The following is a 13,154-nucleotide window of genomic DNA, read 5'->3' on the forward strand; positions in this document are numbered from 1 at the left end:
TGTCATGTTGTAGCACCATTCTGTATTTTGGTTAACCAATAAGAATTCAATTTGGTTGGCTAAATTCCTGATTGCCAGCCCATCCTCATTCGTTCAGTATCCAGGTAGATACCCAACAGGGTGCACCATGAGAAGGTGAAGATTGGACATTAGGTCAGAAGCAATGTTCCCTCTAAGCTGTGCACACACATTTTACAACTAGCGCACAAAGCAAAAAATATGTGCACACTAGATTTTCAAGATGAAATTAAAATTTATTAATTAAAGTAGTTCCACCTAAACATTAACATATAAATTCTTTAAAAAAATATGGTAACTCGGCATATAGAATGGCTCGCAGTTTGTCTACATCTCAGGCCTGACTCATGGAAAATTGTAAATTCCCAAACGGCTGATCAAATTAGTTCAAGAATTAAAACAATCGTTTCATAATTTTAATAAATATAATTAAATACTTTTAAAAACTTAAATTAGAGTACAATTAAAAATGTTGTAGCGTTTCAAAATTCTCTAATTTTTAAAAGGAATTTTAAAATAATGCGCTAAGTCCCGGATCGATTCCTGCTCAAGGCTCGTGATTTCCGACTGTTTACTGGGGAAGCTACTGCCATGTGTGGGAACACGGTGGGGAGTTGGGGTGACCTGGCTGACGTCCCATTGACACCAGAAGGTAAACAGTGAACTAAAATCTTTTAACTTTTTTGCTTAAATGATCAGTATGGTGTCTCGTATGGGTGTGCACATACTTTTCAAATGAAGACAAATTTTGCACACACGCAAATTTCTGCGCACACTCACAGCAAAAAATTAGAGGGAACATTGGTCAGAAGCCCTGGTCAGTTCTCTGCATTCCTTTAAAGACTATGTGGAGGTCTCCTCTCAGTTATATGACTTTGACCCTTAAGTACCCCTTCAGGTTTCTATTCTGCAATTTTCTTAGCCTATTTTCAAGTATGCTAAATCTTGTACAAATGTTACCTAGAACACTATGACAATTACAGAGAAATTGCTCTGTAATTCTCACTTTTTTTAAAAATTTCTTTTATCCTGTTAGATGCTACCACATTACCCCTTTGCATGCCATTGAAAATTTGAATGTGTACCCACGTTCTACTCAAAATCATCAGTTATACAAACTGCCACAAGCTAATTCTGACAACTCCCATTTGGCCTGAGCCTAGCTTGTTCTTCTTCAGGTTTCTATTCTGCAATTTTCTTAACCTATTTTTAAGTGGGCTAAATCTTGTACAAATGTTACCTAGAACACTATGACAATTACAGAGAAATTGCTCTGTAATTCTCACTTTTTTAAAAAAAAAATTCCTTTTTTTTTTATTCCAATCAACTGGAATTTGACATGCCTTCTGGCCTGTGCAGAACAGACAATGGAAAATTTTATACCTCCATATCTCAGTAATTCTGGTCAACTATCATCTACTCCAGCTATCATTTACATTTTGAAGATTTCTCTTTTCTCTATCTCAAGCACTGATATGTACTACTGACTGTATTCCTCAAATATTTTTTACCTTTGCCCTGTCATTTCTTGTCTCATTTAACAATCTTTCAAAGTAATTACTCTTGGCATTTAGAATATCTATCTTCAATTTTCATGTCACTCACCTTTATCATCTTTTGATTCATTTCACTGATTCTCATCATTTTGAAGCTTTTTTCAATAGCCCACAGAATACTTTGCAATATTTCTTTTCATTTATATCATTTCCTCTACATCATACCAGTCTATGACTAAGAATACACCTTTACTTTATTACAGTTTTCTCTGTTTTTTCTTAGAGAACACACTTTTACTTAGCGGGAACTTTCGGTATGCTTTCCTCTTTTCTGTCACTAATGTGTTAACTTCCTAAGGTCTACTACAGATTTTTCTATCTTTGCAGACAACCTGACCACTGGCTACTCTAACTGAATCAATATTTCCTTCATCAGCAAATGAGTCGCCAAGGTTCAATTAATGTTTTAAAACTCTTTAATTTCATCTCCAGTAACATTTAAATGTATAGTTCATCTGTGAAAGCTGGTCTGCTCAGGTTCTTTTGAAACTTTTTAAAATATTTTTCTTTTCAATATGATATTCATTTTTATCCTGTTCAAATTAATGGTAACCACTTGCTATGTCAAATCTGTATACTCTTGAATCCTGAACCAGCATGAAGATATCACTATCAACAATAACACAGTCAATAAGACTATTTCAATCTTGTCTTTTCACCATATGAATTTGTGCATATCTTTATGCTAAAACATTGTGTTAGTGATGACTAGTTCATGTTGTGAACATGAAGTCCTACAGGTATTTAGCATTACTAACAGATTTCTTTTTCTAGTATTCATCTCTTACTCTGCTGTTTAGATCCCCAACAGGAACCAATTTTTCCTTTATGTTGGCTGCCTTTTCTAATGACTCAATTTCTCCACTCCTTCCTTAGGAGACTCTTCTGTGGGACCACAGGCACAAATAAGTCTTACTGTCTTATTCCCCATTTTAAAATTTGTCAATCTTATTCAACTTTGCCATGCAATTTGCATTTAATGTTGACTATTATAGCCACTCCCCTTTCCCTGATCACTACTGCCTGAATATTGAATATAACATTTTATAGTCATTACTTAAGAGCAGGTTAACATAAATGATAATACTAATTCTGTCAACATGGTATTGCTCTTATTCTTGTGAGTGTTCTAAAGAATGTTAATAGTATCTATATCTAATCATTGTGAACAGTTGATAATAACAGTAACATGATAATAAAGATATGTACATTGCTTTCAAATTTCTAAGGTATCTGTTTCTTTTTAAAAAAATGTGAGCTACAGGAAAGTTTGAAAATCTCTTATCCTCTAAATTCAGACAAGTTATTTTGTATCTTCTTATGCAAACTGGTATAACATATGATAAGAATAATCATTCTGAGTAATAAGTGGTATATATTATTATGAGATGAATAAAAGGTATATTATTCAAACTAGACTCAAAGAAAGAAACCTCCACTAAACAGGGAACAGGAACACAGTATTCACCTTTTCAAAACATTATCATCAAACCATTACTATTAGCTTTGCTTCCCTCCCCTCCAAAAATTTCCTGTAACATTTCTATATTCTAGTATTCATTTCCTACACTGCTGTTTAGATCTCCAACAAGGATCAATTTTTCCTTTTTCTTTGTCATTCTTCTCTAATGACCAAAAAAGTTCCCCACTTCATTAGTAACTTATGTTAATATTCCTACATTAGTTACGAATAACTTAATGTAGGAATACCATAAACACAAATCAGCCTCATTGTCTGCTCCCTCATTTTATGTCAGTTCACATCTCTCTTCTTGAAATATCTGATATTGAAGATTATCTTCATGTTGGATGTAGAAAACTAACTATTCCTTGACTTTATTGCCTGGATATAGCCTTCTAAATTTGTTATTTAGAAGCACATCACCTGTATTTGTCTCCCCTTTTTGATAAGGCCAACTACGTTTATGTGGTATTCCCCTAATCCTGCTAGTTCCATTTCTTTCCCATTGATACTTGATGTTGGTGCCTATTGTGGATTCTGCTGATGTTGAGTTTCAATTTGTTCCAGATGCTGACTTCTGTTGTTTGTCCTGGTTTTCTTGCAAAAAGAATGTGCATGGGGGGATCAGAAATGATCCCCTAACCTCGATTTAATTCACCATCCCCACACATTTTTCTCTAAATTCTTTAAAGACATGTGGGAGTAGATAAACAGCCCTGAGGACTAAAACTTAAACAATTTCAAAATAATCCATGTGTAACAGTCATTAAGGGTACAATTACTGAACTTTGTGCATGCATGAATGCAATACAAAGACGAGTTAGAACAATGCTCATAAAGACAAAGAAATGAAGGGCATTGATCCACTGACCCGACAGTTTGTCTGAATAGTTGTTAAGAAATTATTTTCAATATGAGTGGTAATTCTTGTGATTGGTACTAATTAGGTACTATTTTAGGAATGGTTAGCATATAAGAATTATCAAAAGTATTTTACTTTCGTGAATTCTGTTTTGTGTTCTAATATTGATGCTGCATAAACAGTTTTTTTTGCATCAAACTAAATATTGATATTAAGTATCATATCAAAGAAATATGTAAATAAATAATGAAAAAAAAAGCAGACTGGTTGAGATATTTTTCTCTTCTTATGGTTACCAATGCTAGTTCTTTAAAGTGGCTGGATATAAAGTACTAAAAAAAATTGATTACAATGAAGATCTTATGATATGAAAAGTTAATGTAAAGTGAAAACAGGAGGACAACTTAAAACAGGAATAAATAAAAACATACAAAGAGAAATCTCACCCTGCAAACAGGAGAACTTTTCAAATAATGAGGATTATTCGCCTGCTCCAATTTCCTTGCCTCTCTCCTCTGAAATCAATAACATTAATGACTCTCAAGATAAAAAAACTAATATTCAAATAAAATTACTCTTAAAAACCAACAGAAATCAATTCAAATATAGTAAATGAAATGAAAAATTTACACAGACACAAGATGCAACTGGGAAGAATGAAAATGAACAATATTTGCATGTTTAATTTAATTACGTCACTGTCTTTCAGTTGTAAAGATTTAGGTTCAAACCTCATCTAGGACAGGAAGAACCTTTATCAGATTTTTTTAACTGAAGGCGAGTTAGCCAGTCTCATATGGAAGTGACAGGGTTTTTCCCTGCAGAATCTCATTTTTTTCATCCTGCTAAACAATCAGACCCACAGGCAATTTAATGATGTAGTAGATAGTGTAGATAGGATTAAATGAAGAGTCATAAGCTGTAATCAGGTTTCTAAGATGCCAAGTCACTTGGCTATGAGTGACCATTGTGCCTAACAATGGAAGGGAAGACAGGATGAAAACATTGTACTGATATCAAATTTATATTTAGGAAATAAGATTTTATGATTATATAATCACATGTTATATAACCACAATGAAAATTATTTATTACACAAATATTTTGCCTTGTGTATCATAAGATATAAAAGAGCAGAGAAATAGTGAGGTACTTGAACAAAAGAAACAGTAGAGCATGCATTATGTTAGAATCCCTCTCTATACCAGCAGTTGCATGCTTGTAAGGTTAAAAACCCTATTGGGCTGAAAATAATAATTAAAAATAAAATAAATTTAATTACGTTTGAGGATAACAAGTATTTTGATAAGCTAGATATGGTTGTGATGTTCAGAAATACATTTATTGACTGAAGAATAGGTTAAACTAAAAAAATTCAATTCTGATGGCACACTGCAAATATCATACATTAAACATTTCATCAACACAGATTCCATTCTAATAAGATGTAAAGATCTTAGAACACAATAATAAAAAAATAAAAAAAAAAATCTGACATGACACAGACGTAGGAGATGGTGATGGTATTTCTGAAATCCTTCTCAACTAATGGCGAAAGGTGGCCAGGGAGGAGGGAATTGATTTTTTTTATTTTTTAAATGCAGTCCCTGTAGTGGTTCTCAGTAAGATATACAAAATACCCTCTACAGCTGCAATCACCTCTCGATTCGAAGAAAAAGCGACCAGCGAGAAGAGTTTTAGTTTTGGGAAGAGATAGAAGTCAGAGGGAGCCAAATCTGGGGAATAGAGTGGATGTTCCAACAATTCATAGTCCAGATCCCTTAATTTTCAAATTGCCTAAACACCTTTGTGAGCAGGTGCATTGTCCTGATGAAAGATGATTTTTTTCTTCTGCAAACTGGGTCTTTTCTCACGCATATTTTCGTCTAGTCTGGTTAAAGATCGGAATAATATTCCACAGTTATTGGTTTACCTTTTTTCAAGATAATTAATAAACAAAATACCTTTACATCCCCAAAACCAATGCCATGACCTTTCCATGCTGATGGAATCGACTTTGTCTTTGGTGCTGAACAACTGGCTTCTGTCCACTGTTTTCACTGCTGTTTGGATTCTGGTGTGTAATGGTGTATCCAAGTCTCATCCATAGTAATAAATCGACACACAAAATCAGTTTTATTCTTGTTAAAATGTTCCAAGTACTGTTCAGAGATTTTCATGCGTTTTTTGATCTTCTGTGAGCAAGCATGGCACCCATTTTGCGCCGAATTACAAATGAAAAGTTTTTTCATTTGTAATTCTTCATACAAAATATATCCTACACGTTCTTTTGAATTACCTATAGTCTCAGCAATTTCACGCCCTTTGACTCACCGGTCATCCAATACCATATCGTGCACTTCAGCAATGATTTCTGGTGTTGCTACACTTTTTGGACGTCCTTCACGTGGATCATCTTCAAGGCTGGTACGGCCACGTTTAAACTCAACAGCCCATTTCTTAATAGTCAAAAACAGAGAAGAAAAGTTTATTGCCCATAAACTTTTGTGAACTTCGAATGAATTTCTTTTGGCATTAAACCTTATTTTACGAAGAATTTTATAACTGCACAATACTCTATTTTATCCATTTCAAGGGAAACACACGGTGACGCTAAAGTTCTGACTAGGTGTTGTGCCCTTTATGGACATTTGTAGGCAGCCTAGGATTATTGTTTCCCAAATTTTGGGAAATTTTATGCATCTGTATTTGTTTAAATTAGGTTGATTTCTGAATGCTGCTGCTGCAGATTCCAAAAACAGTCTTTCCTTTTGCTTCAGACAGCTGTATAAAACAAGCTACTTGATAGAATGACTTGCAATTTCACATCGATGCTTATGACAGATATACCAACTTAGAAAAAAAAAATCTTGCCAATGGGATTGCCACCTATAGTCGAGGCTGACAACTTTTCAAAACCCTCTTACAGTGAAGGAGATGCTACCATCCAGAAAACATGTTAATAAGGTTTCTTGGAAGGGTAAGCTATTGTTATTTTCCTTTTCCATCATAAACTGGATTCTTGGATGTAGACTACTGAGGTTCAGTGAAGTTCAGATATTCCAGACAATGAGAGAGGAGGGAGCTTATCTTTGGTAGAATAGATAATGGTAGCAATTTTCTTGTGAGGTTTAAAAGCTTTATAGAGGTTATACTTTATTTAAATTGGAGTACATAAATTACCCTGTTCCTAAAAAATGTGAACTTGCTTTGGAAAGACAGGTAGATCAGCCATCACCTGATTAGATGAACACAAATTGTACATCTGCAATGATGACTATGGCCAATTTGGAATTGCAGACCATGTATTGGATACAACTCACAGGCTCTTCTGGAAGAAAGCAACCATACTCCACCATAGTAAATTTAAAAAGGAAAGACTGTTTTTGGAATCTGCAGCAGCAGCATTCAGAAATCAACCTAATTTAAACAAATACAGATGCATAAAATTTCTCAAAATTTGGGAAACAATAATCCTAGGCTGCCTACAAATGTCCATAAAGGGCACAACACCTAGTCAGAACTTTAGCGTCACCGTGTGTTTCATTAAGTATTGTGTTGTCTTTGTGCATGTGTTACAAGTGTTATTTGTACTCTCTGAAGAGTACAAATAACACTTGTACTGATGATTTCATCTGTCTCTGATGTCTCAGTGACAGACGAAATATTGGAAGCATTAAAATTAGTTTTTAATCCTTTCCTAGTGCTGTCGATACTCCATTAAATCTTCAACATAATGTCTTCCCAGCACTTAAGCCTAAATACACGTATATAAGATGATCTACAAAAGATATAGAAACATTATAAAAGATGTGACAACATATCCAGGAGCAGACTGTGATACAGATCACATATTGTTGTCAACTAAGATAAGGATTAATCTAAAAAAGGTAACTACAGGGAAATGGAACAAATCATGGAACATGGAGCAGCTGAAGATACCAAGTACGGCGAATGAATTCTCAAAGAAAGTAGAGGAAGAAATGAACGAGAGAAATATACAAGAAAATGATGATGCAAGTGAAAAATGGAAGATTCTGAAGAAAAGCATAATTACTGCTACAGAATTACATTTAGCTAAAAAAGAGGAGGAAAGAGACAAAAGAAAGAAACCATGGATGACGGAAAATATTTTGAGGAAAATAACACAAAGAAGAAAGTTAGTTAATAGTAAAACAGAGGAGAAAAAAATCATTATAAAGACTTGAGTAGGGAGATACAAAGAGAGATAAGAAGGAAAGAGGAAGAGTGGTTAGATGAAATAAGTAAAGATACAACAGCAAAGGCAGAAAGAAAGGACATAAAAGGTGTTTATAAAAACATTAATATGATGACAGGAAGGAGAAAGATGCTAAGGACTGGAGCAATCAAGAATGAAAGAGGTGAAATTCTGATAGAAAAAGAGAAGATATTACAGAGATGGGAAGAATATGTAAGTAAACTTTATGAAGACAGTGAAAGAGGAGAAAATCAAAGGAAAGAACATAGTGGGCAGAGACTGTGCATCATGAGGGAGGAATTAAATCTAGCAATTCAAAAGATGAAAGAAAGAAAATCGCCTGGAATAGATGGTATACAGATAGAACTTATAAGGAATATAGGTGAAAAAGGTATGGAAGTGTTATGGCAAATTATTAACGGAATTTATGAAGGACAAGAATTACCAGAGGAGTTTAGAAAGATCAATTTTTATCCCCATTCCAAAAAAGACGGGAGTTTTAGACTATAACAATTTTAGAACTATAAGTCTTATAACTCACACAGCAAAAATTCTGGTGTAAATCATTTTAGAGAGAATTAGGAATAAAATAGAAAAAGAAATGAACGAGGAACAGTTTGGATTCAGAACCAACAGAGGAACTAGAGAGGCTATAACTTGTCTAAGAATTATTGGGGAGAAAACACTAAACCATGGTGGAAAGTTGTTTTTGGGATTTCTAGATTTTGAAAAGGCATTTGATACAGTGAAACATGAAAGGCTCTTTGACATTCTAGAAAATACTGATATTGACTCTCATGATTTGGAAATTTTAAAGAAATTATATTGGTCACAAATAGCGTCAGTGTGTGTAAATGGAGAGGAAACAGGAGAATTCCCAGTGGAGAGAGGAGTCAGACAAGGATGCAAGTTATCACCATTATTGTTTAACTTTTATAGTGAACAAATGTTTAGAGAGGCACTTGAGGATGTAGAAGAAGGAATAAAAATAAACGGAAGAATCATTAATAACTTAAGATATGCGGATGATGTAGTAGTGATGGCAGAAAGTGAAAACAGGTTACAACAAATTATTCAAAGAATTGAAAACTCTTGTAAAGAGTTTTTGGACTTGGACTAAGAATTAACAAAAAAAAAGACCAAGATAATGATAATGGGTAGAAAAATAGGAGATAATGTAAAAATAAGATGTGGAGGAAAGATTTTAATTAGAAGAAGTGGAAAGATTTCAATATTTAGGTAGCTGGATCTCAGAGAAAGGAACTTCAGAGTTGGACATTAGAATCGGCATTTATGGAAATGAAGAGAATTTTAATAAACAAGAACACTAAAATAGGCATTAGAATTGGAATAGTTAAAGCAACAGTTTGGAGTATTGCAAGTTATGGAAGTGAGTCATGGACACTAAGAAAGAGAGATATGGAAAGAATTAATGCATTGGAAATGTGGTGTTATAGAAAGATGGAAAAGATTAGCTATACAGAAAGAATATCAAATCAAGAAGTTTTAAGACGAGATGGGATGGAAAGAACACTGTTAAAGAATATTATGCAAAGAAAGACTAGATTTGCAGGACATCTTCTGAGAGGTTCTTCGGGACACCTGACAAGAACTATATTACAAGGGAAAGTTGAGGGGAAGAGAAGACGTGGAAGACCAACTAGAGAGTGGTTTAATGACATCGTCTAATGGACTGGTTTAAGAATGATGGAAGCAACAGACAGAGAGAAATGGAGAAGTGCTGCTCATCTGCTGCAACCCTCTTGCTAGAGGATGCTACCGGACAACGACGAAGATGATCAGAAACAACAACAAGAATTGGAATCCAAAATAGAAAACCAAAAAAATTATTTAAATGATGAAATATTGATAAACACAGAAGAAATAAGAGATGGACAAGATACTGCTCAGAGTTATATAAGACAGAGATGTTGAGGTCCAAAAGAAGTTAACTGATGAATTGAGGGAAATATCAGCCCCCAGCACAGAGGAATGAGGTTGTAAAGGCAGTAAAACATAAAAGCCATGGGAATAATGATGAGATCACTGGAGAGAGATTGAAAAATGGTAGCAAGGTAATAATAGAAAAACTGTACTGCTTGTGTAACATGGCATGGGAGGAAGGCAAAACGCCAAAAGAATGGATAAGATCAATTCTAATACCCATTCACAAAAATGAAGCAAAATGGACTGCAAAACTTATAGAACAATAGCTCTAACGAGACATGAGAAAAGTAATTATGGTTCTGATTTTTAGAACTTGTGGCACAGTAAATTAAATAATAAAGAAACCACAGTGATATCTTTAATTAGTAAAAGGACAGATATTTTGTACTAAAATTAATAGTACATCTTCGGTGTCTGTTACAGTAAGATTGGAATACAAGCAAAATGTTCGGTGGATCACCTATTAAAATACAATTGTTGCCGTGTGCTAGGAAATAATAGAAAATAACAAATTAATCTATTAAGCTAAATGTTTTTTTACATAAGATAAAAGTCTTCCAGATCTTTGAGAGAGAAAGGCAGTCATTTCAATTTAAATTCGGTCGGCATAAGATAGTTTCAGAACTTTCTTTAAATAAGCGTTCGTATTTGAATCTGCATCTATGGAGGAGAACAGCTTTATCCCACTGGACACTGTGAGTAGAGTCAATACTGTGCTGTGCCAGACCAGACTTAATTATGGTGATATTAATGGAAAGAATAAGGAAATTCTTCTTTCTTTACATAGCAAAGATTGGTCGATTGGTAGAGCCTCTGCTACTAATGGCTTAGCAAAAAGTTAAGCAAGTTGGAGTGCGGTTAGTAGTTGGAAGGGACTCAATGGCTCAATGCTGTTGGCACACTCTCCCTCGAAGAGTCTTTGGATTCCCTGGAGGTGTCACATAATAATAATAATAATAAATTAGACTAGCCTGTTACAATTTGAAACTGACGATTCTACAGAATAGGTTGGTCAATCCATATTCCCAGAGTGTCCAATGTCTGTAGATGTGTTCACAAGGCCGGTTTGCCTGTTCTGGGGGATGAAAAAACCCTCTACCTCCATATCAGACTGGCTAACTCACCTTTCATCGAAAGAGACCCAGATGAAGGTTCCTCACGTCATGGATGGATATCGAACCAAAGTCTTTCCGACCAAAGGGCTTCGTCTATGCCGACTGATGTAACTGCATCCTAAGGATGTAGTTAAGGAATTAATGTACAATGCTTACAGAAAACTGTGTGTAAAGACATTTCAGTATGGAATATGTCCATCCCAAACTGCAGCACAGCTCTCACAATGTCGTACCATGCTTAGTGCCAAGTGATTCGGGAGTTCTTGAGGCAAACTGGCTCGCTCCTGAATCAGAATAAGGATAAGGCCTTGTTTTATGGAGAGGAATTTCAAGCAGCAATGAGTCTACTTATTGCATTCCAAACATGTCCTATGGGGATGAGATTTTGAGGAGCATGCTGACCACTTGATTTGATTAATATCCTCTGTCTCTCCACCGCTCGTGTACATGGTGTGATACAATATACCGACTGAGCTACGGAGTCTCAAAGAAATTAACAAAATAAGAAAATCTGGAAGATGAGCAAGCATGATTTAGAAGAGACAGATGTACTGGCACCAAATATTAATGTTAAGATTAATTGTGGAGAAAGCTCTATGTAAAAATAAAAAATAGAAAGCATTTGACAGTATAACTCAGAAAGCAGCATAGACTGTAGGAAAGTAGGTGTTTGATACCAAAATGGCAAAAAAAGACCTAGGGAAAGACCAAAATGTAGGTGATGGATTGATGCAGTTAGATATGCCTTAGAACAACATTTCTCAAAGTGTACTCTATGAGAGAATTTCATTAAAAAATAAATTGGTTTATTTTTACACTTAGTGTATTATTGTGTTGTATTCACAAAAGAGAGTAGCAAAGCCATTTAGCCCTAACTAACTTTGGAAACTGGAGGAGAAACTTTATTAGGAGGATTTTATTAGTAAATAAATATTTTTTTTTTTATCTTAGTTTGTATATTTTTAGATACAGTACAGAATATTTTATATAAAAAATTCTGTTAATTTTAAAAAGTTTTTTGAATAATGTTTAATTTCAATATAATAACATGGATAATATTTTGCCACGCACTATATTATCTAACACAAGAGTGAATAGTTATAGATAAAATCAGATACTATGTGCTGAGAAATTCTCTGTCTCCTATCCATGTGAAGGAGGGTGTAATCTGGAATGGTCACACCTGATTTCTGAGATGAATAATAGTTTACATGTACCATTACAGTAATAACTTAATTACATATTACTTTATTTTTACTTATCACATTAACTGGCATGCAAGGTTAGTCAATTCCATGTTATCTCTATAAAAATATATTTCATAGAGATAACATGGAATGCTGGTTTAAAACTGGTGTTTTGAAGCACAAATCTAGCGAAGTTTATGAAAATAGTCAAGATAAAAATATGATTAATGCAAATGACTGTAATTTGCAAAAATAAGAAATGCAAAGAAACTGTGACATAAGTGTTGCAATGAGGAATGATCCAGAAAATGAAACAAAAATTGAAAAGAAAACAAAAAAGTAAAAAAGAAAATGTTTTTTCTTTTTATCGGAATTTTCCTGGACAGGAAATAAGAGTACCCCACAACACACTGTGCTTTGTGTTACGAAACCATTTCAAATGAAGTAATGAAATTCTTCAAATTAAAGCATCATTGGAAAGTGTCTGCAATTTTTTCAAAACAAATGCAGAGATCTAACTAACCCATAATAAGAATGTTATGCATTCAATCACTAGTGGAGAAAATGGCAATACTAAAGAGGCTTTATACAGAGCATCACTGCTGGTTGCTAAGAACATAAAAGATCATGCTGTGGGAGAAAACTTGATCATACCTGCTGCGAAAATAAGCAAACATTATGCTCGAGGAAAGAGCAAAACATTATTGCAAACATGCCCTTTTTCTGATGACACAATTAAACATTGAATAACACGCATGGCTGAAAACATGTGGAACATCTGTTATCAC

At 34.2% G+C, this 13,154-nt stretch overlaps 1 protein-coding gene across 3 annotated transcripts in view; it reads right to left on the minus strand.

Moving 5' to 3' along the window:
• g (adaptor-related protein complex 3, delta 1 subunit-like garnet) overlaps positions 1-13,154 on the minus strand; it is a 563,264-nt gene that overhangs the window by 199,265 nt on the left and 350,845 nt on the right. For all 3 annotated transcript variants that reach the window (XM_090410782.1, XM_090410781.1, XM_090410783.1), the window contains one exon: positions 4,345-4,413. In XM_090410782.1, the coding sequence (XP_090266908.1) occupies positions 4,345-4,413 (69 nt within the window). The remainder of the gene's footprint in view (positions 1-4,344; positions 4,414-13,154) is intronic.

This window comes from Typopeltis vanoorti, chromosome 20, assembly GCF_054136105.1.
Source record: "Typopeltis vanoorti isolate ZY-2024b chromosome 20, IOZ_Tvanoo_1.0, whole genome shotgun sequence".
Lineage (NCBI taxonomy): Eukaryota > Metazoa > Arthropoda > Arachnida > Uropygi > Thelyphonidae > Typopeltis > Typopeltis vanoorti.